The following is a 17,374-nucleotide window of genomic DNA, read 5'->3' as shown; positions in this document are numbered from 1 at the left end:
GTAAGTCAGGCTTCTGCCTTTGACCTTCTAACTCAACTCACCCATGCCCTCTTTTGAGTGACCACTTTCCTCCTCTCCCTCAATTGTGGAGAGAGGGAGTTCACCGGGGGTTTATTTCCTGTATAGTTCCACCAATGAGTCTTGGGTCCCACTGTTCTCTATAGAAGGATATAGGTGGTCTTCTAGAGTGAAAAAGGCACTCTGGGTGAATTTGAATTGCCAGCTTTGCAACTAGTGGCTGAGGGTTTAACCATTTGCACCATCCCGGGGCTCCGTATTCTACATTCACATGTCACAAAACCCACTTTTTGGAAAAATACTTCTCCTGCCCATTGGGAAGTAGCAAAACCTATACAAAGGGCAAAACCCTGTTCTTTCAATGTCAGATGAAGTTCCAGCATGGAACTCAGTGCACTAGTCATATGAGCAGAGGGGACTTCAGTAACGGGCCCCAGCTCGGGAACCGCAGCTAAGGGATTTAGGCCATTCAGTTTCTCACTCTCTAAATTCCTTATCTGTAAAATGAGAGTTGGACACATATGATTGAGATGCCTCAAATTCTATGGTAGTTTTATTCATAAAGGAACAAAATAAAATAAGCAGAAACAGCACAATTATTTCTTTCCAAAAGAATGGAGCCCTGACATATTTATTTCATTTACATTTCCCTACTAGGACATTATAGTTACTGCTATATAGTTTACATATTTTACAGAAATAAATAAAACTCTTGCTAGAATTTATTTCAAGCCAGCCTTGTGCCTACTAAAAATAAGAAATCTACGTGCAGATTTTCATCTCATTCACTCAACAGAAATAGTAACATTAGAAAAAGAATCTTTGCTAATGAACCGCATATTTTGTTGTTTTTTCTTGGTAGGAACTTGAAGCTATCACCCCCAAAGTCTCGTTTCAGGTACAGAACAGAAATAAAAGGTCTATGTAGTCAGGAATCCTGTATTCTTCACCTATAAAGTCACAGGGCCGAGGCCAGCACTTATTAAATAGGAGCTTCTAACTAAATATTTGTTGAACATGTGAATAAATATAGAATAGCATTTGGGAATTATCTGCTTGCTAAAGGAAAGTTCAGTGACTCAGGACAATGAAAGGGATTCAACCATATATCATATATATCTGGCATAATTAGCATGAGTATGGGAAAAATCCCCTGTAAGGGAGAAAAACTCCAATTCTTCCCTCAAGAGCTGTTCCTGCTAGAGGGTTGTCATGTAATTTTTTTTCTATTCTAAATTAATTTACATTTAATGATATAACACAATAAAATGCAATAAAAACTCATCCATATTGATTTATATGCATATGTGCATATATAATATATCATTCCTTTGGATGGAACATTTCCAGAGATGAATTCAGCTGATAAACTCTTTTCCATAAGTATTGCATATTTTGAGAAACTTTAAAAAGAGATCAATGCCTCTATTGATTGGAGTGTCATCTTCTTTTAGAAATGAACATTTCATTCGTTTTCAATTAAACATTTTTACTAGAAATGCCTCTTTAAAGATAAGTATAACTTGTAAATGAAGAGAATGTTGGTTTTTCTAAACCTTCAAGCATAAAGTCACAACGGTTTATATGGCTCATTTTATGGACCTCAAGGTTCCCCACGAATTGTGTGCTATTAGGCAGAATGTCAAAGGATGTACCATATTTTTCTTAAAACTTTTTGGCATATGATGCAAAATTAGAAAAAATTAAAATAGACTGTTTTAAAATACTGTCATATTAACCTTCCAAAAAGGCATGATAAAGAGCAGGGTTGAACCTAGAGGGTTTATCGACTATTAATGTGTTAAGTGTGGCACAATCATTATGCATCTTTGATGTATGTTTGTGATTACTGGATAAAAGATCTCCATATAGAATGCTGATCATAAAGCACTTACTGTGGGGTGTAATGTATGTTGCTGTATTGTGTGACCCTACGTTGAGAGGTCACTGGGGATGTAGAACCAGTGGTTTGGGTTATACGAACATCTGGAGTCACCACTTGAATTTCAGGCCCTAGCAAAATGCTACCACTCATCAATGGCCCCAAACAACCATCAGCCATACTACCGGTGCTCATAGCAGGCACACCAGGACTGGACAGCACCCTCTCAGTATAGATTACATTGTGTGTGTTGGTCAACTCAGCGGGTATGCAAATATTCCCCTGAACATCATAGACGGGTGCCATTACTGTTTCAGTTACGACAACATTGGGTGGAAGCTGAGGATCAAAAACAATTGTAGTGGGCGGAACACACTGATCGGCAGTAGTGTAAGTCTCAGTTACTATAATGTCCCCATGAGCTATGGGGTCAGGCATTGCCATTTCTGCCTGGAACTCAGCCTCTGAAAGAGTCTTTCCTGAAGATTCATTAACAAAGTAGTTAGGGCCAATCAAAGGGAGGTCAGTATTGATAGGTATACAGGCCAAGTGGGAAGGAAATGGCTCAATCTCTGTGTCTAAGCAGATTTCAGCAAGGGTCCTGAATTTTGGATCTAAAGTTTCCATGCAACTCTCATCTAAGTCATCCACAATCCAACTGCAACAACCAATGGAGCCCACAGGAGAGCCTACTCCCTCGTGGTCATAAATGAGCAAGCAGTCATTTGCTGGTCGACCTTCATCTTCATCCGCATAAGCATATGCTTTCTAAAAACGGAAGAAAAATAGGCAATTAGGAGGGGTTTTTTTTCTGTCTCTTTCAAATAATGAAAGAAGATTCTCTACAACAATTAAGAACCCTCTGATCCAGAATGATTTTATGGAATGTACAGAGGAAAAACGTAGTACTTTGATTTGCCTTTTAGGATTAACATTGCATGAAGTTTTAATAAATGCATATCTCTTACTTGACAAGCAAACCATGATGATGTCTACATTTGGTTCATATTTTGAAATGGTGACACATTTCTAAGCTTTTGAATTTATAGGCTTAGTTTGTAAGATGGTCCAGAAATAATAAGTAATCTATTGATGTATGTTCAAATATTAACCGTTTTCTTAAGTAGAGACATTTGGTCAACTGACTGAAAGCATATAAAAAGATGTCAATATTGCTAAGGATCCACGAATTATGCCAACATGCTCAGTGAAGGTGTATGGGACCTGGGAGGAGATGGGTAGGTCCACAGGCCTGGTTTCAGGAACTTCTATTTGATTTGCTGTTTGGGGAGAGATAGTGATGAAAATAAAAATACCCAAATTGATTACTTAAAAGAAATTCAAAATACTGCACTACTCGCCACCCCCCACCCCCAATCAATATTTTATGGTTAGTTGGTGGCTGATGTTTCTCTTAACAACAACACAATTTTGAGAGGGACAGCCTTGCTAAATCATGATGCTATGTGAAGCTTAGGAATTTTACAAATTGAGCCAATATTTCTGTCTTTCTCACAGTGGAGTTTCTATGTAACTTTCTCATCATTTTCTCATCCTTCTATTCTCTCAGTCTTCTTATTCTTATTCCTTTCTGTGCCTGTCCATCTCCGCACGGCTTGTGCTGTCCAGTTCTGATGATTTAGTGGGAAGAATTAGTTCTCCAGGTGTTTTAAAATCTACGTAGGAAGGCTGTGTTCCTGAGGCTTAACTCCCTTCCCTCTCCATCCCATCTCCTTAGTTTCTTTTCCTTCCTTCCTGTTGGAGACTTACTTCATGCCCTATTGGATTAGGATTCTCCTGGCTTTGCTCTCGCTGTGGGAAGCAAAGTAAATAAAAAAGCAGAAGAAAATGGAAGAGAGAAAGATTCTTAAAATTGATCAAAATGGAGACTGAAATCCTAACCCTTTTTCACAGAGTTAAGACCTGTTGCATCAATTGAATAGAATGAGCATCATAGTGGGATCCGGAAAAGGATCCTGCCACAAATTGGCTTTATGTATATATTTTCCAGAGGCATGCATTTTTATTTTCATTCAGGATTTGAATAGGCTTAAGAACAATGGAATATATTTTAAAGAATATTGGCTGTCATTATTATAATTATTTTGTTTACTCATATGCATGTGAAAGTTGGCCATTGAATAAAGAGGACCAAAGTATCAGTGCATTTGAATTGTGGTGCTGGAGAAGAATACTGAAAGTACCACAGACTGCAAACTGATCTGTCTTGGAAGAAGTATGGCCAGAGGGCTCCGTGGAGGGATGACAAGAAGTCACCTTACATTGGACATGTTGTCAGGAGCCACCGGTCCCTGGAGAAGGGCATCGTGTCTGAGTAAAGGAGAAGGGCAGTGTGAGAGATGGAGGAGATGGATGGGCACGGTGGCGGTAGCAATGGGCTCAGGCATGGGAATAGATGTGAGGATGGGGCAGGACAGGGCAGAATTGCGTTCTGCTATGCCAAAGGTTGCCATGGGTTGGAACCGACTGGCTGGCACCTAACAGCAAGTCAGATCTACTTGTGGGTAAGGGATTACCTCGGAGAAATAGCTGTCCAAAAAAGCCATGCTCACGCCTGACTCGGCATATTCCCGCAGGGTTCCTATCGTTGAACTCCGCCTCCTTGTAGCCCCCGCAGCCCCCGGCGCTACAAGGCCCGCAGCTGTTCCCAGAGCGGAGTTGAGCTCCACGCCGGATGCACCTCCTTCAGCGATTGCCCCGCCTGCATAGGTGTTCGTGTAGATTTCTGAAAAGACAGGGTTCTCACGCACTGAGCTTCTTCACAACGCTCTGCAGACCCATCCACGGCGTACCAGCACCGTGACACAGCACAGAGAGGTGCCCGACAACTCGGCAAACAGCCAAACACAGGCAACCCCTAATCGCTAGGCTGTGGGATGAAAACCACAATAACACAAAACTTATGTAAGTGATATCAAGGGAGTCAGCGACAGGGCTTTGCCTTCGCACACAGGCACAAACTCCCCCCCCCCTTCAAGGTGCGCAACTTGAGAAGTGGAGCTGGGGCCAGTGTGTTCCTTCCATGACAGTCTCTGCCAGGGAAACCGGGGCCCATTAACCCACTTGATCCTTCCAAGCAAGACCGATCCTCATTTGCAGAAACCAAAACTCAGGCCTCATTCACCTCAGCATTGGAAGGGAGAGCTGGGCGTTGTAAGGGATAGTAACCTTGTCTGGTTTTCATTGGGAGATTAAGGAGCCATTATTAAGACGTCTCATGTCTGCCCTAGAATTGACATCCTCTCTACTATGTTTAACTATCGCCAAGTGTTTTCCTCGATTCTTAGACAGTCATGGATTAGTAAACTAGGAGAGTATAGGATTGTTTGGGTGAATGCATGTGTGCATTTAATAAATAATCTTCAATTCAATAAATAATCTTAGGAGACCATGTGTTTCTTTTACTTTTCCCTTCTCCTCTTTTTCCTCTCCCTATTCCTCTTTCTCTTCTTCTCCTTATCTTTCCATTCATTTTTACAAATAGCTTATCTCTTCATAACATAAGTAATCGATCCAGTGGCTGCAGCAATGGGCTCAAACATAAGGATGGCTCCGTACAAGGCAGTGTTTCATTCTGTTGCCCAGAGGGCCGCTATGAGTCAGCACTCCCTTGCCAGAACCTAACAACATTACCTGTAAGAGCAACAGTATCCTTAAGTAACACTCCATCAGGCAGTGTGTGTATTGTGTGATGAACACACACACACACACACACAAACACACACACTTTCAGACCATACAACAATGCTTTGAAGGAGGTGCTGTCAGTAGTTCACTTACAAAGACAAGGACATCAAGGCTTAAATCAGTCAAGCATCCCATCCAAGGACTAAGTACTAGCACATGCAGATCTGGAAAACAATCCCAAGCATTCCAGAATCCCTCCCTTTAAGGCCTCTATAATACTTCAGTAGTTTAAGACAGGAAAATGAAGTGCCCACTTCAGACATTCAGCTTCTTCATTATTATCTTCTATGATTGTTACCCGAGGAAATGAATGGACAAGTCCTTCCAAAAATCAGTAAGGGTTCCAATTCCTCCCAAGGCACTAATGTAGTAGGAATGTCGCAAGCTCACCAGCCAGATTTCTTTATAAAGCACTGGCTGTGAATAAAGCTGTGTGGTCAAACCAGAGAACATGCCAATTTTGATATAGGAATACCAAAATTTGTTGACCCTTTTCCTTTCCATCATCAGCACTTAGGAGCGAGCCCTGGTGGCACCCAGGTTAAAGGCACTCAGCTACTGGTCACTGAACTACAAAGGTGTGGCTGTCTGCTTCCTTCAAATCACAGCCTTGGACACGCTACCGGCCATTCTGCCCAGGCCGGGAGTGTAGCCATGAGTCTATAAAGCACTTCTTCATGAGGTGGGTCTTGGGAAATTTTGAAAGTTTTTAAAAGACAAATAGATGTTAGTATCTACTGACCAGAAGAATCTATCCGATCCTGGGTATTAGAGGCTGTCACTGGTACACATATATTTGAGACATCCTGAAACAAAGAAGTACAATTTAAGATAAACGTTTTATATTATTTAAACATCGACATCTGCTAATTTTGTGCAACCTATAGTTGATAAGAAGTGCTGGAGTCCCGTCGAAACAGTGTGTTTCCCTGGAAAGCAGCAGTCTACTCACCCGGTCCTCAGGATGCGCCCCTTCGATCCTCCAAGACTGTATCACTCCTTCTCCCCCTTCCGGCACAGGTGCAAACCTGGTCCCCAGCCCTTCGGGCTGTCTTCGTTTGCAGCAGCATATGAGCAGCAAGAGGGGTGCCACTGTTCATGAAAGGGACCAGGAAGAGTTAAGGGGTTGCCAGGCGGGGGACCACTGACCGAGGGGTCTGCTGACTCCTCCACTCATTACTGTCAATGCTACCTGTCTGATCAATTCCTATTGCAACAAAGTGGGCAGGAGCTGTGTTCAGGAACTATACCTCTAGAAGCATTTCGAGGGGCACAGACTGTTTAAAGTGAGAAAAGCCAGGAAAGCCTGTCAGAAAAGCCTCTTGGTACTTTTCTAGCCCCAACGGATGGCCTTTTCCTTTGCCCTCATCCACATTAACAATTCACTTTGGAAACGGACTCATTGTTGTATTTAGAAACCAGTTTTCAGACCCCTCTGGGGTCTAAGAAGCCTCAGGGGAAGCTAAACTGCATGGAATGTTTTGTCTGAGGGGCTACACATTTTGCACTCACACGAGGGAGGGGGCCCCTCTCTGAGATTTTTGTGTGATGTCCTTGACGTGTCTCCGAGGAAGGCCTGACTTCAGATGTGCTGGAAGAGCCCCAATCTTAAAAGCACACATGTTGCTGGGGAGCTGGTTTCGACTCAGGACAGAGCCCAAGGTCACTCCAGGGAGTTTTCAAGGTTTCATCTTCGGGAGCCAGATCGCCAGGCCTTTCTTCCCAGGCATCTCAGAATGGTTGAGCCACTAACCTTTGGCGTGCAACGGGCGCTTAACCATCTGTGTGACCCCAGGACTTCGATCAAGAGCCCGGGGGAGGTCACTTCCCCCACACTCTTCTTCCCACTTACAAAGACACCAGAGCGAACAGGGTCACCTGACTTCTCAAGACCCCACTGATTCCTCCCTGCCTGTTCCTGGAGGACCAGAGCAGCTCCTGGCGGGGTCCAGGATGCTTTTCCAAGTCTCTCCTTCCACTGTCCACTCCTGGGTGGGCCATCCCCACCTGCACCTCTCCTCGCCTGCGTCTGTGCTGCTGCTTTGCTCCAGATAGTCTTTCCACAGCGGTTCTCAACCTGGGGGTCGAACAACCCTTTCACAGGGGTCACCTGATTCATAACAGTAGCAAAATGACAGTGATGCAGTATCAAAGAAAATCATTGTATGGTTGGGGTGGGGGGCGCGGTCACCACACGAGGAACTGCATGAAAGGGTCGCGGCATGAGGAAGGTTGCGAACCACTGGTCTTTTGGATTTCTCCATACCTATTTTTTCCTACCTCAGGAGAAAGAGCCTCGCTGTTCAGGACCCAGTTCAAAAGCCACTTCTTGCACGACACCCTTCTGAAACTTACCAGTTTGAATTCATGGCTTCTGCCTCTCCACTCTTACAGCATTTGGCTGAAAATTCTCATTGCACATTTATCTTATGCTTTATGATAACCGGCGATTTGTGTGTGGGCGCCATCGATATGGCTCGCATGAACCCTTAGACCTTCTCATCTATCATCCCTGGGGAAGTGCACACCTTGACCTGCCCCTCCGTTGGTGTTGCCAAGGCACGCAAAGCCTTTTCTGTATCAGCACGAAGCTGCCCCTTCAACCCAGTCATCTCACGAGCCTGCCCAATCGCAGGACGGGGCACTTACGGAGCAGCATTAAGAGGCTCAGCACAATCATGGCGATCCCCCCGGGGCCCAGCCTGACGTTCGATTCCCCGAGTCGGTCACCGGTGACAAAGCCATCTCCTCCGTCACTAGTAGCAGAGACGACGTCCCCCGTGTATATGCTGGTGGTACTATAGTACAGGCACGTGTGGTCGCTGTCACAGTCGCAGGCATCTAAGTGCACGATCTGCGGCAGTTCACACGCTCGGTTGAAGCTGTCCGTCACTAAGATGGGGATTTGGTAAGAGCCCGGAAACAAAGGTTGCTTGGCTGTAAGGATTGCGGAGGTCCCTACAAAGGACGAGAGGGAGCCAAAAATAATAAATGAAAATTCTTTGCAGGGTAACCTCTTGAACACCCCAAACTACTTTCAGGCCTTCTTTGTAGGCTGCATTAAACAGAGGCCGGGTGCTTTTGGTCCCCCTAACATTTATAATTCACCGTGCAATGCTGGCTTCTTATAAGATTGTTCTTTCACCAAGTATGTAGGAATCATCTTTCTGATTTTGGAAAAATGGTTAAAACAAAACAAAACACACTTGTTGACATGCCAGATGATTCTAACTCGTGGAGCCCCTGAGTAGAATTGCGCTGGGGGGGAGGGGTCAAGGACTCTGAGTTGGAGGTTTTGAGAGGCCTCTGAAGTGAATTTGAGCTACCAACCTTTAGGTTAGCAACCTGGATGATTCCATTTATTGATTTTAATTTTAAAAACAGTTTGATTGGCATATAATCCACATACCATACCATTCAATGGTTTAAATGTATTAAAATAAGTTGTGCAATCATTACTATAATCAATATTAGAACATTTTCTTCATTCTTGCCCCATTATTATCTGTGCCCCATTTCCCTCCTACCTCCCCTACCATAACCCTAAGGAACTACTAATCTAGTTACTATCTCTATTGGATTGCCTATCCTGGATTTCATTTAAACAAAATCATGCAAAACAAAGCAAAATAAAACGACCCCCCAACAACAAAACAAAACAAAAAACCCTCAATAATAGCAACCAAATAAAACACAGAAAAACCAAAATCCAAGAGAAAGCCAAAGAAAACAGAAACAAGAACAAATAAAAATCAGGTCCAAAGGGGAAAGAAATATGTTAAATGCTAATTAATTATTCCTGGGGGGGTGGGGATAGTGCTGATGAGTTGGACTGCTGGCCTCCAGACCCACAGTTAGAAACTGCTGGTCACTCAGTCACAGAACGAGGAGGGTTTCTACTCCCACCAAGAGTCACAGCCTCAGAAACCCAAAGGGGCAGTTCTACGCTGCCTTCTTGGGTGGCTGTGAGTTGGAATGGCCTTGAGGACTGTGAGTTTGGTTCGTGGGTTGACAAGTCTGCAACCATCCACTTGGCAGTTGTCTGAGAACCAAACTGTCACATCCCTAGTAGTGGTCTGAAGGAGTTCAATGGGAGCTTAATCAGAGGGTGGGCTCAGCAAATGCAATGTAGCTGACCTACGTCCTGGTGAAAAATATTGAAAGTACTGTGGACTGCCAAGAGGACAAATACATGTCGTGCAGAGGTACTGTCAATATGCTCCTTAGCTGCAAGGATGGTGAGATTTCATCTCATGTGCTTTGAACATGTTGTCAGGAGAGACCAGTAACTGGACATCATGCTTGGCAAAGTGGAAGGCCGGGGAAAAAGAGGAAGGCTCTTGAGGTGGGTTAACACAGTGGCTGTGACCGGGGCCTCTAACAGGAGAACAATTGTGAGGCTGGCGCAGGACCGGGAGGGTTTCTTTCTATTGTACTGGGGTCACTATGAGTTGGAATGGACTCAGTGAGATATAACGATAACAACAAGGCGCGTGTAAGTGAGTGAAAAATGAAATCTATTTACAGGCTACCTGTGGTTCAGGGGCCTTTAACTCACATGTCTGAAAGTGTTCCGGATAGTGAATTTTGACATCTATTGAGTTAGTCAAGGGTCTAACTCAAGCTGGCCAAATATTGTTTTTGGATTCACTTATAAAAAGTGATGGATAAACGGCTTTTTGCATACTGTTCTTTGTAATTGCAGTATTGATTAATGATTTTGATTTCTATTCAAAAAATTTCCCTAATGCCTTAGATACAAAAACACCTCAAATTCATTGCCATCCAATCAGTCTCCACTCATAGTGACCCTATAGGGAAGAGTAGAACTGCCCATAAGGTTTCAAATGCTGCAAAAAGCCAGCTGTCACATCTTTGTCCTTCCGGCTGCTGGCAGGGTTTGAACTGCCAACCTTTCAGTTAGCGGCTGAGCACTTAACCACTAACTCTCAGGATTCCCTACCATAAATATAAATGTGATACTTCTTTTCCATTTAATATAACTACGGAAAGATACATGGAAATAGCATCAGAAAACATTATTAAATAATTTGCCATTTTGATAATTCTTTTGCTTTTTGGACTTATATTATGGGCAAGTTTACATTCTACTTACCATTGATGGTTCTGGCATCCCATAAGTCCGCGGTCCCTGGCGGCTCATCCACAACACAGAAAGTAAAGGGAGCCCCATACGCATTGTCGTTAATACCTCTTGCCGAGATAAGGATTGATGGTGAGGCAATGCAGATGGTCCTGCCTTCAGTAAAAACGACCGGACAGTAGTCACTGACATCAGGAATCTCAATGCATATGGTTCCTGTGGCTGTTTTTCCAGAGCCATCTGAAACAGAAAGCATCGTGCAGGTTGGGGTAAATGGTGGCAGGGGGACCATTCTTTTTCATAGCCCATGCTGTTGTCATCAGAGCATGAGCGAGGAGGTGAAGAAGTGCTCCTAGTTCATCAACAGCCTAAAGCCACGATGGCCTTTGACAGCTGTACTGGCTTCTTCTTAGTTCTTTGAACCAACGCTTTCCTGACTTGTGCCCCTCGCTCATTCCATTCACTCTTTCTAACATAAAATGTTTTTTATCTCCTCTCGTTCTGTTAACTTATGCATCTTAAGGTGCAAGTTTAAATGTTTTTTCCTCAAAGAAAATTGAATGTCCTCTAGTCCCGTTTTGTCCCTGTAACTAGACTTTTAGGCTAGCTTCAAGCTCTTTATTTAGAGTGTTCATTCATTGGAATTAAAGAATTGTGTATGCATGTTGTTCCGATTCTTCTGTTTATTTTGAATACTTCCTTGAAATGCATTTCTGAAAAGAAGTATAAATCAATTAGCATTTTCTCCTTAGTTGATCTGAGACAATTGTTAGTTTAATATGGTTTATTCTAAAGGTAACAGGACCAAAACCAGGAGTTCTGGTTTGTAGTCTCTATTTCTACTTTTTAAATTTAGTGTGAGTAAAGTTTTGTTTGTTTTTGTCTGCTTATTTTTATTTTTAAATTGCAAGGAGTCTTCATGTTTTTTTTTATTTGAACATTATCTCTAGGGTATTTTATTATGTCATTTTAAAAATAATTAAAGCACACTTTACAGGTGATTTCTAAAAGTCAAATTAATAGTCATTTATATAATGAATGCTAATGGAATGAATGGAATAAGAGGAAACGAGAGCCTAAACATCTCTGACATGATTTTGTGCAACTTAGATTTGATCTAGCACTTGACTTTGGTACTAAAGTGTCCCTTTCATGTGGGCTCTCTTTAAGGAAGAATCAGATTATCCCATAGATGGTTTTATTTGAAATGTTTTGAGCTTTTGCGACTTTTTAATCCTGCCATGTGGCAGCCAGCCCCTTAGGCTGTGGTTGACAGCGTTTGCCCCTGTGGCATTTGCTGTCTTGCTTTGCCTCTCACTTCATGGCCACGCCCCCTTTGTCTAGCTCATCTGATCATTGGATGGCTTTGTGCTAGGCAGATCCTGTGCCCAGTTTAATAAACTTTGACCCTTGATTTCAGCTTTCTCTCAGTTCGTTTTGAAAGTACTTTCCCTTCCACCCTTCATTCACTCTAAATGACTAGCTTTTACTCTGGTTTTTAATGGAATTCATATATGGCCAATATACAAATATCATGTGTGCTCAAAAGGGTTAGAATTCATTCTTCAAATAGTCCTTCTAGGATATGAACACATGTAAACAAATCTACCACGCAGTAAAACATCATGAGTGTCTGGGTGAATGGTTATACAATTAAAGTAGCTATTAAAAGTTATACCCACAGGATGAAGACCAAGACCAACATATATAGAATCGAATGTCCTGGGCATCATCATGTGTTTATTTTTTGCTTTTGTTCTAAATCTTAAGCTTTTCATTGTTACATTCTCTTTCTTTGGCTACCAGAAAGCTCAGAAATAAACCCATTGCAATCCTGTGGTATGTATTTTGTATGAGCTGTGTATGTAACTGAGCTACCTAGTTTTTCCATTCTTTCCTGGTGACTGACCTTTCTCTGTTGTTTGGTTCTCCAGCGGCTGGGTTTTCAGACATTGCTCAGAGAATCATTAACTATAGACAAATAAACAAATTCCTGTTGCTCCTCACCAAGAAGTACAAATCAATATTCCCACATGAGAGGTGGTTCGATTTAGGTCAGTTCAGTGTCTCATACTTTTCATTGGCTTTGGATCTTATGTTTGGGACAACCGCGTGTTTTCTTGGGCCGTATCCATTGTTTACTTTACATAGTACATCTGAGCAACCATCCTGGCTCTGAAATAACTATACCGTCTCCCCACCGACCCTGTGCCATACGAAGTGTAAGGGAAGATGCCCGACACTCCCTAAGCCCGGTCAGCCATCCGCAGGAGATGAGGTCTTAAACAGAAACCACATTTTATCGATACTGTGTCTGTTTTAACTGTTACACTTCAGAATCATTTTATTGTATGCCACATACAATTCTTTTTGGAAGTAGGCCAAACAAATTATAGCTTGAGAATAAATGATGGTGCTAAATGTAATAAATTTGATTCTTGATCCAAGATGTTTAGAACTCTCCATAAGTCCCTATAACACCACTAAATGTCTTATCTTATTTCAGCCAATTCACTACCAACAAAATAAGAATGTATTATTTTATAAAGTAAAGCTTTTCTTTAAATGTTGACAGTGAGCTTTCTTACCATCGATAGCCAGGATTTCTGCTGTGTATATTCCATTGGTAACATATTTTGATTTCTTGTCCAATTCCCTAGAAAATTGTATTTCACCAGTCCTTGAATCAACTTTTAACCAGCTGCCTGCATCATGTCCTATGATATATCTGTTTTGAAATAAATAAATTCTTCATTAGGATTTTGTGAAAGTTGGTCATTTAACATCACATAAGAGCTATAGTATGTTGAACTTAGCGATGTGCCTTCATGCCTTATGTGAGAATTATCTTGGCTTATAAAAAAATATGTGTAATTATATACTCCATTGAACATATTAATACACATGTTCACAAAAGAGTTTAGAAATGTCATAATTCTTACTCCTTTGGCTATTATAATTCTCAGTATAAATGTATGCATTTATTTCGTGTCTATTGATTAAATCATCACAATATCGAGGGACTGTTATTTGTTCATTTTCACATGTCCTAGATTTTAGCCGTGTCAGCCCAGAGCGCTTTGTTGTGGGCCTGCTCAGGGCCATGGTGTCCTCTGTTCAGCTTGTGTATGTGGGTCTTGCTACCTCTGATGAATGGAAAGTGCTGCTTCTTCACTTTGTTGAAAGAGCTGGTCTTTACCCGAGGTACCATTTCAGCACAATGGTACCATTTATCTCACATGGCCTTTCCTCCATTCCATACTGAAAGATTTCATAAAGCTTTTGAAGTCTGCCAACTTTCCAGCTGACTGAATGTTAAAATTGTTAATATCATTGTAATATCTAAGTCAGTAGATTTTGTTCACTCCAAAGATTATTGGGGAGAAATAGAGGGAAGGGAAGGAGAGACAGATGACCTATATCGTTCATGATAGTTCTTTCCCAGCTATGTAAGGTAGTTCTTACATAGATCTAATTCATGTATGATCTATGTCCTAGTGCCTGAAATAAATACCTACCTCTCGATCTCAAGTCTAGCTCTCTCTCTTTATGCTCATAAGACCCCAGAAACACCTGTGTTTTAGCTTCTTCCATTATCTTTCTCCTCTTTCAGGTGAATCAGAGCATTGAAATTAGCCCAAAGTCACAGGTAAAACGAATAAGCAGTGACTCATCTTTTATGATATCTTACTGTTTACAATTTGACTTAATCAGCCCAGTCCAGCATAGTACAGATGGTCACTAAAGATCAAAGAGACCCCCCAGGGTAACTGTAGGTGGTTTTTTGATGTTTATAATGACTTCCAGGACCAACTTATTCTTCCTATCCACTCAGAGCATTTACAGCTTTTAAAACAGTTCAAAGTTTAAGAAAAGGCAAACGATATAAGTGCCTCCTAAAGTAGATCAGAAAACCAACAAGAAGAGGAAAACAAAACTCTGAACGTAGTATATAACACATGAATTATATACTGTCTGCTGCACTGAGCAGAACTCTGCTTTAGTACCTGACATTCGTTGCTGGGTTTCCTGTGTCCAAGTCCACAGCGGTGTATGTGCCAAGCACATAATTCAGTAAGGAGTCTCCCCTTAATCCTTCTCGCACACTGAAGGTCATGGAGCTTGGATGGAATGTGGGCCCTTCTCTGACATTAACAACCTGAATCCGCACAGGAGTAGAGTGCATTCGGAACTGAGAGGCCACTGAGTGGTGAAATTCAGCCTGGTTTTTAACCCCGATACTGAGCTGAATATTGGGCATTTGTTCATAATCCAGCATCTGAAATGGTGGGGGTGGGGCGAGAGAACACAGAACACCCCTTGAAAGAGCAGTCATGCTAGAAGGAGAAGTCACAACAAGCAAGTAATCTAAAGTTTCCAAGACAAATGAAGCCCCGAGGCTGTGCCGTTCAGATTTCAAATTCACGAAACAGGATTAGTGCATTGGGTGTTTCCGACATGTTATTCTTCGTATCTGCTGTTCTGACTGGGCATAAAGGTCATTTGTGTCTATGACTTTATATTCAACTCAGATTGTGGACGTTTTAAGTTTCTTATATGAAACCCCGGAATAACGAACGACAGTTCTTCCAGAATGAGGTTTTCAGGAAAAATAAACGGCATACATTAAAAAAAATATATTCACAACTAGGAAATGCATTAGCAAATAAGGCCCAGATTTCCTTGTGGAGTTCACATCTGAGAATCTCTCAAAAGTATAATCAGGAGACGAGAGGAGCCAGCATATATGATGTAAGCTGACCTGTAATTATTTTTAAAAACGATGCAAACAACTTCTGAAGGAGAATTCATGATGATTACAGTCAGCCCTGCGCTATAATTTCATTGCGCTGGGCTTGGTGGACTAGACGACTCGGTCTCAGGACACAATCACATAAATCAATACCACTCTCAGGGAAAAGTCCCCCTGAAATGGGCGTCCTGGATAAAAGATGAGTGCTGCCTTTTAACCCAGAGTGATGGATGTGGTGACATGAAAAGACACAAGTTCAAAAGCAGTTGTAAACAAGCCGAGCACTGGATAATGTCTCTGGGGGTTAATGGAAGCACCTCTTGCAACACACTTATCAACAACAGAGGCCAAGATTAGCAGGGGCATCAGTAAGACTGGGCTATATCTCGGCCTCCCAGGGAAACCCCATGATGTCAGGACTGTTTTTGAGGTTTTAGAGCCACATTCTTCAGAAGCGTTGACATGACAGAACATTTTGCTGGGACTTGCTTGGTGTTTTGTTTGGGGCTGCCTTAATATGCCTGACCTGAATTTTAGCTAAAACCCTTGAGCTCAGCATTGGTATTTCTTTTGCACATGTGTCCCCTACCCCAGGCCACATAACACCTGGCACAGCGCTGGAAAGGAAGTATGCACTCAAAATGGAGTTTTCACTTTCTAAAATCTCAAGTAAATGAAAAAAGAAAGAAAGAGAATATCCATTCTGGTCATTAGAGAAATCTCATGAGGTTCTCTTGTGCATACATGCAAATGTGCCGTTTGCTTGTCAGAATAGTTCCCGCCCTCTTGAATTGGCAGCGATGGAGCTATGTGACTGTGGGCATACAATTGTATACATTCCCTATTCATAAGATCTAGGACAAGGAAGTTGACTGAGGGTCAGTCTGTGGGGAACGGCCCTCCAGCAGAGAGAAAGATGAAGAAAGAAAGTCATTCATTTCTTCTTTGCCAGTGGAACCCATCTGCCAAGGTTTTCTGATTGTGCTCAGATTTCAGCGTCATAGGGAGAGCGCTGTGTCTGATAGTGTCTCTTCTTGGAGTTGGATAGAGAGGCTGGAAACCCAGGAATGAGTGGAAACCTGTGTGTGTTAGGCTTTGGCATGAGGCTCAGGAGGGGATGAAGATGGCCCCTTCAGAAGTGGATTTGACTCTTGCTGATCTTTTGCTTCAGATCATTTTAGTATCAAAGGTAAGCTGTTAGAACCATACATTGATTTTTTTCAATTTAATACAACACTGTTAATTCTTGGGGTGGTGGTGTTAGTCAACAACTCAAAACTCACTGCTTTTGAATCGGTGCTGACAGTGTAGAACTGGTTCTGTGGGTTTGCATAGTGGAACTCTTTAGGGGAGTAGGAAGCCCTATCTTTCTCCCTTGGAGTAGCTGGTGGTTTTGAGCTGCTGACCTTGCACTAATAGCCCAACACGTAACCACTGCATCACCTGGGTTCTGGGCCAGGGAGGTGAGATCATTAGTTCATTTTAAAAGTAAGAAAGAGGACATTAGAAACGTCCATGTAAAAGAAGGATGGATTGCAGATGGATATTTTTCCATGACAGAACAAATGGTCAACTATCTGCTGGTTTGTGCAGGCCCTCCTTTCCAGGAAGGGATATTTTCTAGTATCCATGGAGCTGAATGGACTACAAAAGCACAGAAGGTGGGGAAGGAGCTTGTGGAGGTGAACAGATTCGGAGGGTGCGAGTCCCTGTTTGAAACCTGTTTTGCTGGTCCCTGATTACATGGGGATGCACTGCGGGGCGGCAGTTAAGGGTGATTTTGGCATTAGAGAGATGTGAGTTGAATCTTGTCTTTGGCATTAGCCTTCTGTGTGAACTTAGACAAGCCAATTTGCCTTTGATTCCCAGTAATATTTTCTGTAAAAAAGGAATCAAAATATTTTCTTCC

At 42.3% G+C, this 17,374-nt stretch overlaps 1 protein-coding gene across 1 annotated transcript in view; it reads right to left on the bottom strand.

Annotated features, from left to right (window-relative positions):
- Positions 1–543: 543 nt before the first annotated feature.
- Positions 544–17,374, bottom strand: part of DSG4 (desmoglein 4) — a 31,488-nt gene continuing 14,657 nt past the window's right edge. The window contains 8 exon segments of the mRNA XM_004703075.2: positions 544–2,668; positions 4,438–4,646; positions 6,351–6,414; positions 6,561–6,700; positions 8,258–8,566; positions 10,725–10,952; positions 13,301–13,440; positions 14,720–14,991. Coding sequence (XP_004703132.1) covers positions 1,910–2,668; positions 4,438–4,646; positions 6,351–6,414; positions 6,561–6,700; positions 8,258–8,566; positions 10,725–10,952; positions 13,301–13,440; positions 14,720–14,991 — 2,121 coding nt within the window. The 3' untranslated portion in view covers positions 544–1,909.

This window comes from Echinops telfairi, unplaced genomic scaffold, assembly GCF_000313985.2.
Source record: "Echinops telfairi isolate 266 unplaced genomic scaffold, ASM31398v2 ScPeMD7_7400;HRSCAF=8409, whole genome shotgun sequence".
NCBI classification, from domain to species: domain Eukaryota; kingdom Metazoa; phylum Chordata; class Mammalia; order Afrosoricida; family Tenrecidae; genus Echinops; species Echinops telfairi.
Note: the sequence above shows the minus strand (reverse complement) of the source record. Positions and strands in the feature narration are given on the sequence as shown.